Here is a 19,529-nt window from a genome sequence, read left to right as displayed (position 1 = left end):
TTCCCCAGGAGAATTTTTGCAATGATGCAGTTACTAAAAAGTTTTTTTCTGCGCAAACAAACAGAGACAAAGAAGAGGAGCAACACAAGGACGAGCGCTTTCTAACAGCTGGTTTTATTTTCGAAGAACTTCCTGCTTACGTACCCGCAGATCTGCGCGATCTAGTCAAGAGAGCACGCCTGTAGCGTATATGACACTTGAGATAAAATTTCATGGACCAAAGCCACCCGGTCAACTTAAATAACAGCAAGACACATGTAACAAGCATTTACTATGAAAATGCGTTAAAGATGTGATGACAGAAGGGAATATTACTTATCCAGCAATCAAACATAAGGATGGCTGATGCATTTTTCTTTTTGTTTTTCAATCTAGTCCGCTTCTACAATTTTTCTCGCGGTTTGATTCCGCTGCCTATACAAAATTTCGGTACTACTAAGGCACGGTGAACAATGGTGTTCTTGACAATGCATTGCCAAATGCGTACCTGGGCGACCATTTAGACTAGATAAGTGTTCCCTTAGTCCCGTGTTGATGCATCTGGAAGTCTGCCATGCGAATACATGACCACACGTCATAGCAATCTGTTAAACAGCATTTCTTGCGCAATCAACAAATTGGTTCTAACGCGGTTCTTTAACGCTACTATAATTCTTTGCATCATCCTTTCTTTCGAACTTATTTTTAACCTTAGAACACGCAATACCTATTTTGTTTTTTGCCGAAAACACCACGTTCACTTCGTAACTCCCAGCCACCTTTTTAAGTCTGTGTTGAAGGCCGTGAACTACGAAATTACTGAAACCTTGGAAGCCAAATCCTTTTACATTTGATTCTTTGTGCATTGTTCATTATCCTGTTTAAGTTTTTTCATTAGTCTATCGCCTGACGCCAGCATCACAGCGAGCGGGTACCCAGCCTTTCTCAACCTATCAACTTGGTCAAGAAATGAGAAGTTTAGAGTGTGGTGACATGACTTCATCAACGCCGACCGCAAACACGAAATGGCTATACCATTCTTCGCAAGCCTAAAATGGTTTGAGGCATAGTTCATTAGCGGTTTTCCAGTTCAGTGCGATCATGACCAACAGACGTGTTCCGGTAGATATTCTAACTTGACATTAAGAAATTGTAGCTTATGATATATCGGTACTTCCCAAGGAAATGTGAAGCCCTTGCCCAGATAATTAAAGGCTTCCACTACTCTATTCCTGAAAGCACTCTTGTCTACATGACAGCCTAATATCAAGTAGTAATCGACATATCTGTATACCTTACATAATACACCTTCTAAATCTTTTGCCAGTTCTCTGTCTATGCTTCCCTAAAAATGCTACTAAGGATGCGAGCTACCTTTGACCCGATGCACACACCCTTTGCCTGTAGATACGTTTCACCACAGAATCCTACATGCGTATTCTTTAAATAAAAATGTAGAATTTCAAGAAAGGATTCAATAGCCATCCCGCACGTGTTGCGGAATGAGACCTCGTCATTCTCAATCGTTATGCAATCTTTAACACTGCACATTAGCGGCCCATGTGGTAAGGAATAGTAGAGATCTTGAACATCTATGCTGAATCCCCAGCTGCTAGTTGTGCTATCCGGTGCCAGAAAACTCACAAGGCCTTCAGAGTTTTTCAACATGTACGGGTCTTCTACTTCTAAGGAATTCAACAATTTCTGCAGGAACCTCGCTAACAGAAGCTGCCAAGACTCTCTCTCGGACTCAATTGGCCTAAGCGGAATTCCTTGCTTGTGGGTTTTTGCCGTAAAAAAATCTCTTCAATTTCATTCCTTGTGAGTTTTTATATGTGACGCAAGCTATTATTGGTTGCATATTTTCAATAGCTCCAGTGCCTTATTTTTACGCTTTCTACCTTTGCATCACATTTTCTAAAGCACTTGTTCACCGCTAGGAAAGCCTTTTCTATTTAACAATCGTTCTGTATAACAACGAGAAAGCCTTTTTTATCTGCTTGAACCACACGCAGATGGTTCTCAAACAAATACTTAGCAGTGTTATCAACATTAGGCCTGGATCTATCGCTTACCGAAGCTTTGGCCACCGAATGCTATACCGAATGATTGTTAATTAGAAAAGGCTTTCCTAACGGTCTGCTTCAGATGATTTCTTCAAGGTGAACGTTTTTCGGGACGGCTGCAGACAGGCAAATATTGTGACTGACGCTATATGAAATAACGTTCATCGAAAATTGCCGAAGAAGGAGAAAAGCGAAGTGCCAGAGGGACGCCCTCTATTACTAGGGAGCGCAACGGTGGAACAATGGTATCATGAAGTACTAAAGTTGGGGCGAAATTTCTGCGTGGAGCCAAGGATCGGCATCGTCGACAGGTTAGCACATACACGTGACATTGCGAGGAGTGTACCACAGGAATAAAAATAACAATGTGTGGTGGAATGTGTGGACGTGGTGGCCAAAGCTTCTGTAAGTGATAGATCCACGCCTAATGTTGATAGGACTGCTAACTATTTGGTTGAGAAAGATCTGCGTGTGTTTCACGCAGTTAAAAAAGACTTTCTGGTTGTTATACCGAAGGATTGTTATTTATAAAAGGCTTTCCTAGCGGTGAACAAGTGCTTTAGGAAGTGTGATGTAAATGTAGAAAGCCTAAAACAAGAAGGCGGTGGAGCTATTGGAAAAATGTGATCATGAAATGTTCGCGTCACATGTAAATAACTCAAAAGGAATGAAATTGGAGATATTTTTTACGGCAAAAACCCACAGGCAAGGAATTCCGTTGCGGCCAATTTTGTCCGAGTGAGGGTGTTGGCAGGTACTGGTCACGGGGTTCCTGCAGGAAATGTTGAATTCCTTAGAAGAACAGGATCCGTACTTGTTGAAAAATTCTGAATGCATTATGAATTTTATGGCATCGGACAGCACAAGTAGCAGCTGGGGATTCAGCATAGATGTTCAAGATCTCTGCTATTCCTTACCACATGGGCCGCTAATGTGCAGTGTTAAAGATTGCATAACGATTGAGAATGACGAGGTCTCATTCCGCAACACGTGCGGGATGGCTATTGAATTCTTTCTTGAAATTGTACATTTTTATTTAGCGAATACGCATGTAGGATTCTGTGATGAAACGTATCTACAGGCAAGGGGTGTGTGCATCCGGTCAGAGGCAGCTCCCATCTCTAGTAGGATTTGTTCTTTTTTTGGGGGGGGAGCATAGAGAGAGAACTGGCAGAAGATTTAGAAGGTGTAGTATGTAATGTATACAGATATCTCGATGACTGCTTGATATTAGGCTGTAATGTAGACAAGGGTGCTTTCAGTAATAGAGTAGTAGAAGCCTTTAATTCTCTGGGCAAGGGCGTGACAGTTGCTCAGAAGTACCGGTAGATTATAAGCTACAGTTTTTTGATGTGAAGTTAGAATTTCTACTGGAACATGTGCTGGTCATTTTCGCCCCGAGCTGGAAAACCGCTAATGAACTATGCCTCATACCATTCCCGGCTTGTGACGAATGGGATAGTCATTTCGTGTTTTCAGTCAGCGCTGATTAACTCATGTCACCACACTGTACACATTGCATTTCTTGAGCAAGCTTATAGGTAGAGAAAGGCTGGGTACCCACTCACTGTGATGCTGGCGTCATGCGTTAGACTAATTGAAAAACTTAAACAGGATAAAGAACAATCAACAAAAAAATCAAAGGCAGAAGGATTTGGCTTCCAAGGTTTCAGTTATTCCGTACGTTCACAGCCTTTCACACAGACTTAAAGAGGTGGCTGGGAGTTGCGAAGTAAACGTGGTGTTTTCGGCAAAAAACAAAATAGGTATTGCGTGTTCTAAGGTTAAAAATACGTTCGAAAGAAAGGATGATGCAAAGAATTAATGTAGCGTTAAACATTTTTTACAACCAGTTGATTGCGCAAAGAAACGTTCTTTAACATACTCCTATGACGTGTGGTCATGTATACGTAGGGCAGACTTCGATATGCATCAACACGAGACTAAGAGAACACTTATCTAGTCTAAAAGGTCGCCCAGGTACGCATTTCGCAATGCATTGTCAAGAACGCGATTGCTCACCATGTCTAAGAAGTACCGAAATTTTCTATCGGCATAGGAATCGTACTGCGAAAGAAATTGTCGAAGCGCACTAGATTAAAAATCAAAAAGAAAAATGCAGCAGCCATCCTTCTCTTTCATTGCTGGATAAGGAAAATTCCCTTCTCTCATCACATCTGGAACGCATTTTCATCGTAAGCGCACTGTCATTTTATTTTATTTATTTATTTTATTTGTTTAATTATACTGTCAGCCCATGAAGGGCCATTACAGGAGTGGAAAATACAAACACATACAAGGATACAGTATGACAACAAAAAGCAAGTAAATGAACAACGGCAGACATTTCAGCAGGGACGCGAATCAGTTTAGATTCTACGCACCTTACAAACTTCCCCCCAAAAATACGAAACAAAATGAACAGATACACCTTTGGCAATGTAATGATATACATATTAGTTAGCGGCAAAAAGAATAACGTGTATACATTGCAAAAATTCCTCAACGCATGAGGCTGACATGACAGAGTCGGGGAGCGCATTCCGTTCCGTAATACCTCTCGGGACAAAGCTGTACTTAAAACAGTCATTTCTGACTTGAAGGGGTGTGATGTGCTGGCTATGACGATGTCTGGATATTTCATTTGTCGAGATTTTGAAGAAGTTGTGTTTGTCGACAAGCAAGTGACCATTAATGATAAAGTAAATTAGTTTCAGTCGCTCATACCTGGTACGTAAGTCTAGCGGAGGTAAGTCGGCAAGCTTACAAAATTCAGAGGGGGATTGGCAGTAGCGATACTTGTTAAATATGAACCTTGATGCTAACCTCTCGATTCTGTCAATCTTTTGTTGGTTGGATTTAGTGCAGCGATCTCATACAGCTTCAGCATACTCCAAGATAGGACGTATTAAGGATTTATAGGCTGAAATTTTGACCTCAGGTGTCGACGCACTTATATTCCGTGTAAGACTCGAGAGCGCTTTCCTGGCCTTACCACATACAGCATCAGTGTGGTGATTCCATCTGAGGTCAGAAGTGAATGTTACAGTGCATTGTTACATGCCTCTTGCTGTTTTTTATGTTAACCGGGAGACTTAGGTCCACGGCATTTGATCTCACGTGTTATATGCGCTATAGGCGTGCTGTGTTGACTAGATCGCGCAGATCTGCGGGTATTTAAGCAGGAAGTTCTTCGAAAAGAAAACCAGTTATTAGAAAATGGTCGTCCTTGTGTTGCTCCTCTTGTTTGTCCCTGTTTGTACGCGCACGTAAAGCTTTTTAAAAGATGAATCTGTTCCAACATGACCGACTCGCAGTTACGCTTCGATTCAGTTGCAGCAAAGAAATAACTTAGGAAATACAGCGTGCAACGAGTGTTCGCAGAGAACAAAAAAACTGAAACGGTGGATCATTCGGGCTACTTCTTTTTATCTGTACTCGCGTTAGACAACGTGCGGAAGATAGATGATAACTTAAAATATTTATTGATCTAACAAATGGAAGACCCTATAAAACACAGCAGGGGACATTTCTTGAGCTGTTGCGCGTATTCACGAACGCACCTGGACTTGACCCCCCCATCGCAATTCTCCTTGAGGGTCGTTTTTGGTTTCACAAATCGCCCTCCACTCGAACCGCGCGTGGAGTGAAGGAAAACTCGAGCGTTTTACTTAAAAATCTCAAGGTGGCGCCACAACTATACCTTGAATCGCTCCTCGAGTGCAGTTAGTGCCTAAACATGAATCCCCTGTGATCTGTCGCTAACCTCGTCGGCTTTCTTTCCGGTGGACGCCAGTTACCTCCGTAGCTTTTCATTTCTTAACGATGCTGTGCATATTGAAGGGCACCGTTTAGGACCAGTGCGATCCTCTCGTGCGCTCCGGCAACGGAATTATTGCCTTGCGGCGCCGAGAGAGATCAAGCATGCTGCCAAGAAGTCTGCGAGCTGGCTCAGTGACTGTCGTCTTGCATCGTGCAAGAGCCAGTTGATGACCTTCATACGGGTGCTCTTCGTGCGAGTGCTCCAAAACTACTATCGGTGCCAGTGCGTTGACGTGTTTCTCGCAGTTGATCGTACGAAGCTGCACCTGTTCAAGCACGGCGCGATACATAACTGCGGCGGAATTCGAACCTCTGAAAAGAAAACAACTACGAAAATTCCTGCTATTAGTCTCTGTATTGCTTGTGTGCGTGCAATTCTTGTGCTAGCGCCGGCAGTTGGCGTGGTTTGTATTAGGATATATCCTCACTGACTACGCTCATTAAAGGACGGCGAAGCACACTTCATCAGGGCGATCATCTCTTTAAACGATCAGGTGCTTTCACTTTCATTTCTTCAATCCTTTGTATTATTCGCTAGCAAAAACAAGAAATGTACTGTAATTTTGCGTGGACCGCGCTAAATTGGTGGAATTTAAGGTCATAAGGAAATATTACGTGAGCGTTGCTTCAACATATCCACTTTGATTAGCTTATGTCTATGAACATTACAGCCCCACTAGGGAGTTAACAACCATTAAACGGCATTCAGAATTACACGTGCGTGTATACACAGTTGAATCGAATGCTTGATTTGAATAAAAAACACAGAATAACAATACAAGTGACTGTAGTTTTTCTACATCACCTTATTTTTTATTGTTTGTAAAAAAGCTGTAGCAGTGCCATGGCAGCTCCTAATGCACACATTGGTATCTAGTGGTCGTTGATACATCAGGCGTACCCTGTTTTGAACATTCCAGTTCTTCAGAGGGTTAACGATGTAATTGTTAGATCGCTGTATGTCTGTCTGGCAGCGCAATCTCCAGAGAAGCTGAAAAATGTTCCTTTGGAATAATAAACAAAAGTATGAGCTCATTAATTAAAAAAAAACAATCGCGTACTAGAACACAAAAGCCTTAAACGAATGTAAATAGTACGAAATGTAAACTAAAGAAAGCGAATACAGTACCTAAGCTTGTCTTCAAGGGCCTTGACATCATTGTATGTTTATCACCAAACCCTTGTCTTATGCATGGACAACGCGGCCAACACAAGCACACAGAGTAGCTGCCTTTCCAAGTGTGCTGTGTGCACTGCGTCTGCATTGCTGTGCAAGTGAAGAGCTTCAGTTAATGTGTTTTGTTGCACCACAATCGTTGTCGCACTATTATGGCTAACACGTATATCTTAACGCATCTGACATCCTATCAGGTATAACATCACCACTAAAAGCAGTTTGACTCCATGCCTTTCCTTTCATGCACACGTTGTAGCTGTAGTGATTGTATTTTTAATCGAGGTTTCTTTTCTTCAGCAGTATTTATTAAAACCGTATGTACCCGTTAAGTACTCGTATTTCCGGTCAATCCAAGTGCCAATTTTCTTCTAAAACAACCAATTAACGTTATGCTCGTCATTTTGTACTTTGATAGTATGCAAATAAAGCGTGAACTCTGATCCTATAAGCACAAGTGGTAGTACAGCTTGTAAATATATTCTACAGTAAAAGACAATCTGTATTCTAGAGAGTATTCTGTAGGGGTGCGGGCATCCGATGGCATGTAATGGTAAATCCTTGCAGAATATATGCTGTTTCTGCTCTGGTTCGAGCTTCAATGAATTATGAGGAACGGAACAGTAAACTTCTTCCATTGAGTGTGGATGAAAATTGGCTGCCATGGGACTTGCAGAACTTCAGCAATTTGCCGAGGAGCAAAACCCAGGGTAGCAACGTGCCTTGTTGGATTCAAAAATATGCCAAGTGGTCATGCAGACTGTAGGAATGACGATGCTGCAAAATGCAGTATAGAGTGCATCACTACCATTACCGTTACAACTATCAAAATTATGGCATATTTCTTATTGTAAATTAGCTCATGCTAAAGTAGGTTAACCATACATCTAAATACTAGAGTGCTGGCTAGAAAGGCTACGAAACTGCTGCATCATCGATTGTGGGCAGTAAAAAGCTCAGGGGCAACTGATGAATTCGCAAATCATAATCTTGAGCAGATGTCCTACAAAACAAGTTTATACAATTTAAGACGAATGGATTCCTATGGCATAGCTATTTCATGCTTGTGCTTCAAAATCTATTTCGCCATTCTGTCAATGTAGGAAGACATAACATTTGACGTTGTAGTTCTGCGGGAACCCGCAAGGTGGAGAGAAGTAATGAATAAAGGGAAAATCAGAAATCGACCCGCTCGTAGGAATTGCTACAAAGGAAACCCATACGGGTTCCTCGAAAGGAAAGCATCATAGTTCAAGAAAAATTCGTCTTGGTCCGGGACTCGAACTCGGATCCACCGCCTTTCCGGGGCAGCCGCACGGGTGGATGCCTGGTTTTCACTTTATTCATTGAAGACATAACATCAATATTATTACAAAATTTATGAAAACAAGCACAGACTAATTAGTGGTTAGATTAGCCAAGTACTTCTTCAGCAGCTGGATTAATAAAGTTAAGCGAGCTGGTGCATTTTCAACAGGCAGGCTCCGTATCTATCAATCCTTTCATGTCTGGCACGAGACTTACTGTGCAGCGCATACGTTGATTTTTTCATCAACTAGTCTTTGCAAGGCCCACATCCTACACAAGTAAATTCCCTGTGCGTAATCAGCGGAAATGAAGAGACATAGCGTAACTAAAAATATGATGCCATTGCGTGAACTTGAAAGCACCATTTATGGAAAGTGCATCCGATACTAGCATCTAGCACATTCAAAAGAAGGCTCCGGCAAAAAAGCACAAATGCTGGTGATAAACTGCCAACAAGTAAATTTTTGTAAGAGTAAAACACTGCATACCATATGTGTGAAGTTAGGAAACACTGGAAATGCAGCCACTGGTGCCTGTTCATTGACCATATGGGCTACAATGTCAACGAACCGACTAACCACCACGGCTTCTAAAACAAAGTACAGGACTCGAAAACGTTTGTTTTTTTTTAAACCTTCTAGTGCTATGCAATGAACCATATGCATTATGTCACATGTATGCTATAACCGCTTCCCCTCGACTGTAAGATTCCATATGCGATACCGGAATGATCACAGGACACTGGCGTCGATGGGTACATTTTGCATTTTTGTTTAAAAGAGTAGAAGCAACAAGAGATTGTCGCGTCGAATCTCCCACAAACTCCAATTAGCAAAAGATTATGCTTTGCGCAAGCTTATGTTGCCGGAAAAATGCTTCAGGTGCTGATTCCCGCAGCAAAAACAACTAGAGTTAGTCATGCTTGAGCACATCGGAAACGTTTCAGCGACAGTGCCGCAGCAACTTTACGAAAACAACATCAGCATAATGTGTTTCCATGCAAAAATGACTCACTCACCTTCATTTTCTGTCCTGTTGCTTTTAGCAAATTTTCAGCATTACTCGGCCTCGAAGGTAAACAAAGCTGCCAATGACCGTTCCATCTGTGGCCTCCTTCCAAGTCAATCCGGCTTGGTCACAATACACAGACGGCCAAATCACCCATAAAAACCGCGATTAACAACGGCAACGTGAACCACGTAGGAAACAAAAAGCAGCGGACAAATTCCAGCGCTAATTTTCTTGCTTTTCAGTTATGCTCCAGACTCTCAGCTGTTGGAGTGCGATTGCTGTCTGACCTTAAACACAGCTCTCGCTTGATCAATTGGTCGAATGCTGAAAGTGGCAGTGTTGCCAAGCTGAAGTTGTGCATTGCGTTGTGTAGTCGTTTGATTGGAAAGACGAATTACCTGAAACACGTATCTGTCTTAAATTATTGTAGTTCTTATAACCACATTCAGATATAGTCTGATATCAGACGTATTTCACGGTTGATGCACTTCGTTCGTGGCAAGGGCGCATTTCCAAGGCGTTCCTCGGCGGAGGAAAGGTAGAGTAGTGTGCATGACGCCCAGCGGCACCTTGAGCGAAGGAAGCCCCGTCGCCACACCTTGGCTGAGTCGAGGAGTAGCGTTGATTGAAAGCGTTTTTAAGAATTACCGGGGTAAGAATGCTAATGATCGCGATGATGTACTGATTCTTTCCCTCAGAAGGTATGCAGGGTGGATGTCACACTACATGGCAAGTATACTTCAGAGATGTTTGCAGATGCATTGACAGCCGGAACATTGGCGCAGTTCAGTAATTATACCGGCACTTATCGACGGTAATAGAACCCATGGTGGGCATCAGCTCCCAGTGCCACCTCCATCAGGATGTTGGAAATTTCTTTAACACATTTTAGTAAAGGGCATTCTGGACCATTATGAAGAAAATAACGCACTTTATAATTATTAGCGCACACTCAAAAGCGGTAGGGAAGGGATGTTTTATTCGCATCACTAAATGTTAGAGAATACTTCCCCTATTACATACGAAACATCTTATTGATGAATGCAGGCCGATTTACGTCCTTAGGTGTTACAATCGCACATAACCGAAGATGGAATGATCATATAGATAACTGATGCAAGATGGCTTATCGAAAATTAGGGCCCGTAGTAAAAAAACTGGAGCATGCAACGCGGGTTATAAGTCTTATTGCATAAGAAACACTCGTTAGACAGGTCTAAGCATGCACCTTGGTCATTTGAAGCCCTGACCATAAGTGACTTCAATAAAATTTAGAAAACATTCAGTCTAGCCGTGCGTTTCATATCTTTGAACTATTGTAGGGCAGTTTGTAACAGAAATGCTAAAGCTTGGCAGTTTAAGTCAACTGCAAATATGCACATAGATGTACCAAATTATAAGCCAGTTTCACACAAAGTCAATTGGCAAGCAATTGTTAATGTTAAGAATGTTGTTGTTAAGAATTTTAATATGGCTTTAAAATAGGACGTAAGTATGACGTAAACAAGGTGAGGAATGCAGAGCCATGAGACAAGCGAACCACAAATATCTACGGACCCCGGGAAATGGCATCCACAACTAAATAATGATTATATTTTTCAGCCTTCTTGACATGTGTGCTCTTGCGTTTATCCGGGACTGCGTTTCACCCGCTGACAACTTAAGGTTATCGCTCTAATCAAGACCTTGGCCTCATGAAACCTCATTAAGACGGGTGTTAAAAGCGTTTTCCTTCTGTTACCACCTGTACTATCCCCTCCCACCTTTGCCAATGTCGAATTGAGTAGAACACAGCATTGTGGCGTTCGGGGAGCTTAAACATCTTAGTGAGGCAAGCATATCTCCGGACAATTTTTTGTTTGTTGAGATGGCATTAAAATCAACTTTAAATTTATTTAAATCAATTTAAAATCAACTTTATCCCGTGGAACAACGACGTATATCGGCAAAAGATGGGAATGTGCATCGGCTCGTGTATTGCCCCCATCTTAAGCAATTTGGTCTCATCTGAGCTTGTTAGAGACTTGTTTGGTCATCTCGAGGGTACAAAAGCACAACAGACTTTCAAATACGTACAAGATTTTGTTGTTTTCCATGACTGCACATAAGATCGTTTTCAAGGCGATGGCGCTAAAGTTCTGGGTTTGTTTTTTAAGCATCTTGACCCACTTCATTTTGTTTGAATGGCCTGATGAAGGGTCATTCGATTCCACCATTTCGTGCTTGTTTTCTCTGACCACCGTCTATTCTCGGCCTCCCACCCTCGAATGACAAAGCACTTTTGCTTTTGCATTCGAATCTTCTAAACGGGTAAACAGGCGCATATAAATATTGTGATTTAACAATGGTGTAAAAGATTGTCATGTCATCACTTCTTGAAGAGCAGTTTTCAGCAGCCGAAGCTCCGTTTAATGGAGGTTGGTTACCTAAACTACACTTTGGTGTCAGTTGCTGAAAAACAGCTCGGAAAAATTCACGTAAGCGTGAGGGAAGCTGGCCCTCAAAATACCGCTGTGTCTCTTGCAAGAAACACACCGCTGCAATTTCATGTATGCATCAGCTTTCAAAGCAGCTCAAGACAGTCGATCTTCGCGAAAACATAAAGTTTTTGTTTATATTCCCGAGAAGCTAATAGCCTGTGTTTGAAAACTAGTTCATCAAGAACCGATAAAATAGAATATAATAAACAGCCCAAGAATGAGCTCGTACAGTTCAAGCCGCCTCTTGTTTACCATATTTGTCTGTACTGATGAAGATGCTATTTTGGACAGTCCGGCAAATGCCCAACTCACAGGTTAAGAGAAAACTGCAATGAGGTCATGAGTTGCGATCTCAATGCTTTCTAGCCCTTCTTGCTCTTGTGCGGGGCTGTCGTCTTTATTTATGTAGAACCACCAACCTAAGGCAACATAGTCATGAAATCACACGTTTATTCCTTGAGGCGGAAAAAATCGATGCGTTAGGCAGTTCAAGCATAAGCAAGCCATCGATAGCACAATCTTCAGAGGAGTTGAAATTTTTGCGAAACAAGTGAATGTTTTCCTTGCTGGCAATTTTACTTAGTAATCGTTGCTGTGGTCTTTTTGTGCCTATGTGCTGAGGTTCCTCATGTGATCGCTCGGTGTCATTGCGTGTCATATAGTTTGGCCTGTATTCGAAATAAACATTTTTGTTTTTAATAGCGCTGCATGTGTGTATGCCTTGTTGTTCTTGTGGCCCTGAGGTATTTAGCCCTGCAGCTAAATACCTGCAGGACATACTTGAATAGTCATCATGGATAGCATTTGCTTTAGTGTTTTTCGTCTTATTATTTACGAATTTGTATAACACAGCTGATGACATCGGCGACCAGTGTGGTTGGAAAAGAAGAAACATAGATCGCGACATGGGTGGCTGAGATGCACGACAGTAAATGGAGTAGGGGCGATAGAACAAATGAAATCAAGGGCCTTGAGCGACACCGTAGAAGGGAACGAGTTGTTGCTAAATGACGAAGGTAAAGAAGAGCGTTTCTTTTTGCTATCATGCTGCCCTCATCAGAACACAGCCGCCGCGTTCTGAAATGGAACGCCGCGCTCTCCGACAGGATGCCATTCGCTGCTAGAGGTGCAGTCACAGAAAACAAAACGCGGCAATCGCACCCTCTCTCGCAGGTCCGGGATTTCACCGTTTGTGGGGTTCTCAAGTGTGCCTTGGCGGCATTACTCCTCGCTGCTTACTTTGTGAGTATGGACGCCAAGTTATTTGTATATTATACCGCAAAAATGCACCCAAGTGTGCTAAATACAATAATGCAAGTTAGGCAGAAATAAAGTTTCATCATCCAAACTGCATCTGTACTGACCTTTCGCGTTCCTTCGCCTCTACAGCCATGCCATGACTTGTAAACATTTCTTGTAATTGGGCCTCGTTCCTATCAGAATAGACCCTCTAAACTGCATCTCTGCATATGTGTCAATCTGTGACCCTTTTCTAATAGGTAACTTTCACCAACAAATGTGGTTTAAAAGAACTTGTTGTTGGGCGAGTTGGTACATATTATCGAACATTGTTTAACTGCCCTAACAAACTGCGCCCGTCCTTGTCCCTTGCTGTCTCTGTGGTCCGTTTGTTAGGGCAGTTAAACAATGTTTTCACCAACAAGCCGAATGATAATTAGGCATGTAGACCAGGTGCTGCACAAATGTGAACCGCTAAGAGTGTTAGCGGTAGTTACACCAAAATGCAATATTGGTGCACCTGTAGGTTTAAAAGGGTGACTACAACCATGCCTCAATAATCTGCACCAGGTAATATATATATATATGGTATTGCAGCTTAGTCGCCGCCGTTGCCAGCCTCTTATCTATTTCTTAATTCCTTACTGTGAAGAAGGGTAAAAAGAAGGACACCGACCACTGAAAGAAAAGAAGAAAAGACGTTTCGGCTCCCCTGACGGGGGTCTTGCTCACAATTAAATCAAGGACGGGAGATAGAATGTTAATATGGCTTTAAAATATGACGTAAGTATGACGTAAATATGACGTAAACGCGGTGAGGAATGCAGAGCCATGAGACAAGCGAACAAGGCCAGGAGTAATAATAAATCCTCTAGATAGCGCATGCCCACAGGGTAAAATGAGAACGTCACCATACCGAGTGCCACTGGAATTGACACTTATAATTTCTTCTCTTGATGACCAAAAGACATAATCGGAGGAGGTGACGACGTGCATACCTTCCTCATAATTAGGAAGAGAACAAGCGGTTAGATTCAGGTGTACGGGTCGCTCACGACTATAGATAGCAGCGGACCCCGAAGACAAGAAAACTAATCCTAAAATAACTTCCTGGGAACACTCGGAAAACACAGCAAAAACAATGTGATAACGTATTCCGTTAATGAATACTCCAACTGTACATTGCGCGATGGGACGAAGAACGACACTCGTCGCTGCACGAAGCGATGAGCCGTAATAATGCGTCATCACTTTCCAGAGGCGAGAACAAAAGTCGGCCCGAATAATCGAAATGGCGGCACCTGTGTCAATGAGAGCTGAGACGGGCAGGAATTGCAGTTTCCCCTCCTAAAGCTGCATCCGCGAGTTTACCCAGGGAGCGTTGGAGACATGAGAAGCAGGTCGGAGAGGTGATACGGAACGACGACGTAGAGAAGGCGACCTGCGGCAAGATTTTCGAGAATTCAGAAGCGTGCTGGTAGGGTACGGAGAAGAGAGTGATCGGTGAAAGGAAGAGCGGTAGGAGGACCTCTGGTCGCCCGTGACGTGACGGACGCCTCTTCGCTCTTCGGATGTAAAACCACGCGGCTCATACTGTTGACTCCGTCGGCAGAACCGGGAGATATGCTCGCAGTAGCCACAATAGTAGCAAATGAGTCGAGCAGGGAGCGGACCGGTAAGGCTGTACACGCACAGGCGGCGACAATGAAGCCACAGGGACATAGTGCGTTGTTTGTAGAGGGGCCGCGTTGACCAGAAGGAGCGCCGCGACGTCGGCATATGTAGGCACCTGTCGAGCTCAGGAACCGTCGGACCACATTAGATGCAACGGCCATCTCTTGCTTCTCGCGGAAGCCGCTGGCAGAAGGAGCGACGCCAGGTTCTGGCGCACAGGAAGAGCGCCGTCCATGGAGTTCCTCCCTAACGATATCACGTATGATCATGCTCCAATTCTACTGCTGAAGGCGAACGAAGGTCTGTGTTATCCGTGCACAGCCGTAGAGATAGAAGTTCCTCGAGGCGCTCGCAAGTGGCTATTACATCTTGGATGGCGGCAGGATTTTTTGTGGCGAGTGCACTAAAAGCGATGGTGCTTATGCCTTTAATAATATGGCGTATTTGGTTGGTTGGGGACACAATGCCGTTTACACGTTTGCACAAAGCTAGCACATCCTCAATGTAGGATGTGTACGATTCCCCGTGGAACTTGAGGCGCTCACCGAGATCCTTCGTGACCGCAGTGCGGGCAGCGCCGAAGATCTGACGAAGTTGCCGCGTGATGGTGTCCCAGTCGGAGAGACCAGGCTGATGGCTCCAAAACCAGGTTTTTGCGACATCGCTGAGGTAGAAGGGGACACTATGCAATTTCTGTGAGTTATCCCACTTATTGAAGACATTTGCGAAGGGTTTGTTTTGGAGCCATTCCTCGACGTCATCTTCCTGCAGACCATCGAAGAGTGGCGCGTCACGGTGGCGGTTGTGGATGGCCACGACGGATGGCGAAGGCTGTGCTGGGGTTGTTGTATCGGACGTGCTCTGATTGTCGTGAGCAAGAATGGCAAGAAGTGGCATGCGGCGAGCCGAGCGGAGCTCCAGTGGGAAGGGTGAGAGGTCGCGGGGAACGTAAAGCCCCGTCCACCACTTATAAGAAACCGTTTAATCCAGCCAAGCTCAAGCTACGACGAAGAACATGCTGTGCGACTGATGATGATAATTCCAGATGAGGAATTTGTACAATTGATTATGATGTGTAGATATGACAAAGGGTCAGTCATTGGTCGCGCTGACAATATATATATATATTGAACCATGACACATTTTATAATGAAAGTGAAAGCGGTTTGACCTTTGGGTCACCCATAAGTCAAGTACAAATCACCTCCATGTAGACCTAGGCTACAGATTGTCTGTTGACACCGTGTGGACGGCAAGCACAAAAGCTTGTCCGCAGTGTGCGTACGTAGTATATATATATATATATATATATATATATATATATATATATATATATATATATATATATATATATATATTTATATATATATATTGTTACGGTTAATGTTGAACCGGCTTTAATTAAGGGACGAGGTTGATGGTGAAGTCCAGATGGCGTCCCGAGGCTGCGTCAGCTCACGTCTTCCTCCTCTCCTCCTCACCCGGCTCATGCCGTAGCAATCCATGGTTGCCAGACGAAACTTGCTGGGCAAGTCCAAATCACTCGGAAAGCGTAGGCTGAAACCGCTTAAGGCGGGCAACATGTACTAACTGGGTCCGGCTAGACCGACGACCAGCGGACGTCAAGCGTGCCACCACGTACGTCAAGTCACTCAAGCGATCTACAATGAAGAACGGGCCCATGTACTAGGGTAAAAACTTTTCGCATAAGTCACGTTTACGTTCCAGAGTGTACAACCACACAAAGCCTCCTTTAGCGTACGAGACAGACTGGTGTCGGCTGTCATAGCGCTCTTTCGATCGGTGTTGCGATGCCACAGTACGAAGGCGAGCGATACGCCGCGCTTCTTTGGCAAGACAAAGCGTCTTGGCAACAGAGTACTCGCTGTGAAAGTAAAATGGTACCATAGTTTCATTGATGCTTAGCGGCGGACGTGCGTAAAGGAGATAAAAAAGACTGTAATTGGTCGTCTCATGCTTTGCAGTGTAATAAGTATAGGTGATGAAGGGGAGTACGTTATCCCAGTCTCTGTGATTGGAAGATACGTACGTGGCTAGCATGTTAGTTAGAGTTCGGTTCGTACGTTCTACAAGCCCACTTGTCTGAGGGTGATAAGGCGTTGAATGACGGAACAGCGACCTACAGAGACGAAGCAGTTCTACGGCGTCTGCAACGAACTAACCACCGCGATCGCTAATAATGACATGGGCGGGGGGCATGTCGAAGAATAATGAATCGAAGTAAAAGCGATACAATGGACGCAGCTGTTGAAGATGGTACGGCTGCCGTTTCCGCGTAACGGGTCAGAACGTCGACACATACGATCACTCATCGGTTGTCGTTAGATGATCGGGGAAATGGGCCCAGAAGATCGATACCCACTTGTTCAAATGGCAGGCGAGGCGGCGGCAAAGGTTGGAGAAGACCTGGCGCAGCGGTCGTAGGGCGCTTGTAGCATTGTCATTGTTCGCAACTGGCGACGTAGTGCTTGACTTTGTCCCGCATTCTGTGCCAGTAAAAACGCTCCTGTGTCCGGTTCAAGTTCTGTTCAATCCTAGACGGCCAGAGGTCACATCATCGTGCATGGCTCTCAGTATGTCCGCTCGCAGACTCTGCGGCACCACCAGAAGGAAGCGTGTGCCTTTAGCCGAAAAATTGGTCTTGTAAAGCAGGTTGTCACGGACACAAAATCGACCAGTGGCTCCAGTATGCGATGCGGCTACAAATAGAGGTTCCAAGCTAATATCATTGTCCTGTTCTGCTTTGAAAGTAATCGAGTCTGGGAATGTAGAAGAAATGGAAACAAAACAATTATCAAAATTTTCTTCGTCACACTCCGTCGTCGTCGAGGAAGGTGAGGGAGAGTCCCCGACTGCGTGGTGACGCTAGACGTGAAGGAAATAACGAAGCGGTGCTCCTGCAGTCGAAGAGCCCAACATGCCAGTTGTCCACTCGAGTCACGGAGATTCACCAACCAGCATAACACGTGGTGGTCAGCAACGCTAGTGAATGGGCGTCCGTAGATATAGGGCCGAAATTTGTGGACAGCGATAACAGCTGCCAAGCATTCTTGCTCGGTCACAGTATAAGTGCGTTCCGCCTTAGTCAAAGAGCGACTGGCATAAGCTGCAACGTGTTCAGCCCCTTGATGACATGGCACTAGTACGGCACCGATGCCGATGCCACTGGTTTAAGCGTGCACGTCCGTAGGGGAGGATGCATCAAAGTGACGCAATATGGGCCCTGACGTTAGGCGAAATTTTAGCTGGCGGAACGTGTCGTTGCAAGCCGAGATCCAGTTGAAAGGGACGGCTTTTTTGAGAAGACTTGTTAGGGGATACACTACGTCGGCGAATATTGGTACGAAGCGACGAAAATACGAGCACAGCCCGAAGATACTCCTCAACTCCCGCACTGACTTCGGTGCTTCGAAGGAGCTGACTGCCTGAGTCTTTCGTAGATCTGGCCTCACACCGTTTTTGTCGACCGGATGCCCTAGTACTAACGTCTCGGTTTCCCCGAAACGACATTTCTTGGAATTTAAGATCAAGCCGGCTTGTTTGACACAATGCAGAACAAGACTGAGACAGCTGTTATGCTCACTCAATGTGCTGCCCAAAATCACCACATCATTCAGGTAGCACAAAAAATTTCCCATTTAATTCCTCGGAGGATAGCATCCGTGAATCATTCGTATGTTGCTGGCGCGTTACAAAGGCTGAACGGCTTAACGTTAAATTCATAAATTCCGTCTGATGTCACGAACGCCGTTTTCTCCTTATCGTCTGGGTGCATTGGTATCTGCCAATAGCCCGATCGCAAATCCAGTGATGAAAAGTAGGCAGCAGAATGTAGACAATCGATGATATCAATTCTAGGAAGCGGATGCACATCCTTTTTGGTGACCGCATCCAGTTCCCTGTAATCAACGCAGAACAGCCACGATCTATCCTTCTTCTTTACTAAGGTTACTGGTGCTGCGCATGGATTAGAGGACTCTTGAACAACACTTTTCCACAGCACGTCTTTCACCTGTTCAATAATAACTGTCCTCTCTGTTGAAGAAACGCGGTAAGGCTTTTGCCGGATGGGGTGCTCAGATCCGATGTCAATTTTGTGGCGAGCACGAGAACTTGGGAGTGAAGCCTGCTTGTAGCATTGTGCTAAATCGAACACATAAAGATGTGCCCACAAAACTTGTGCGAGAGCGTGGCGCTAATGTGAAGTCAGCACCTTGTTGATAATCCGTAGGATCTGCTCTTCAGAAGTGCTGCGGTGGGGATCGCTAGTATGGGACTGCTCCTCCTAGCTTAAAAGTGTAATGGAGCTGTAAGTAATCTCGTCAAATTCAGCGAGCTTCATATCACGCGGGAGAGCAGCAGGGACGCATGAACAATTGAAAACCCACAAATTTCAGGCGCCATTCACTACTCTCACGAGAGAGCGTGGTACAAGTACATGTTTCTTTGCGCAGCTCGACGTAAATGGCTGAACTTGTGCGTCAGACGGTGAAAGGTCGGCAGCAGCGAAATTGACAGGGATACGTGACAGCGACCAAGGCGGTAGCAGCAAATCGTTCGAAACAACACAATAGTTTTTCGCTAGTAATGATGTGCCAGCAAGGGTTGCGAGAAGCGCGCTATTGAAAGTGATCTCGCCTGTGCCACAGTTAACGGATGCAGCACAATCCTGAAGAAAGTCAATCCCGAGAATTACACCATGAGTGCACCGTGGTAGTACCAGAAATTCTGTTTTAATATCTTCTCCTCCGAATA

At 44.3% G+C, this 19,529-nt stretch overlaps 1 protein-coding gene across 2 annotated transcripts in view; it reads left to right on the top strand.

The window, feature by feature from the left end:
• Window positions 1-19,529, top strand: part of LOC142573285 (uncharacterized) — a 533,382-nt gene that overhangs the window by 123,888 nt on the left and 389,965 nt on the right. For both annotated transcript variants that reach the window (XM_075682922.1, XM_075682921.1), the window contains exon 2: window positions 13,014-13,082. In XM_075682922.1, the coding sequence (XP_075539037.1) occupies window positions 13,014-13,082 (69 nt within the window). The remainder of the gene's footprint in view (window positions 1-13,013; window positions 13,083-19,529) is intronic.

Source organism: Dermacentor variabilis, chromosome 2 (genome assembly GCF_050947875.1).
Source record: "Dermacentor variabilis isolate Ectoservices chromosome 2, ASM5094787v1, whole genome shotgun sequence".
In the NCBI taxonomy this organism is placed as follows: Eukaryota; Metazoa; Arthropoda; class Arachnida; order Ixodida; family Ixodidae; genus Dermacentor; species Dermacentor variabilis.
This window is presented reverse-complemented; position numbering and strand designations above follow the sequence as displayed.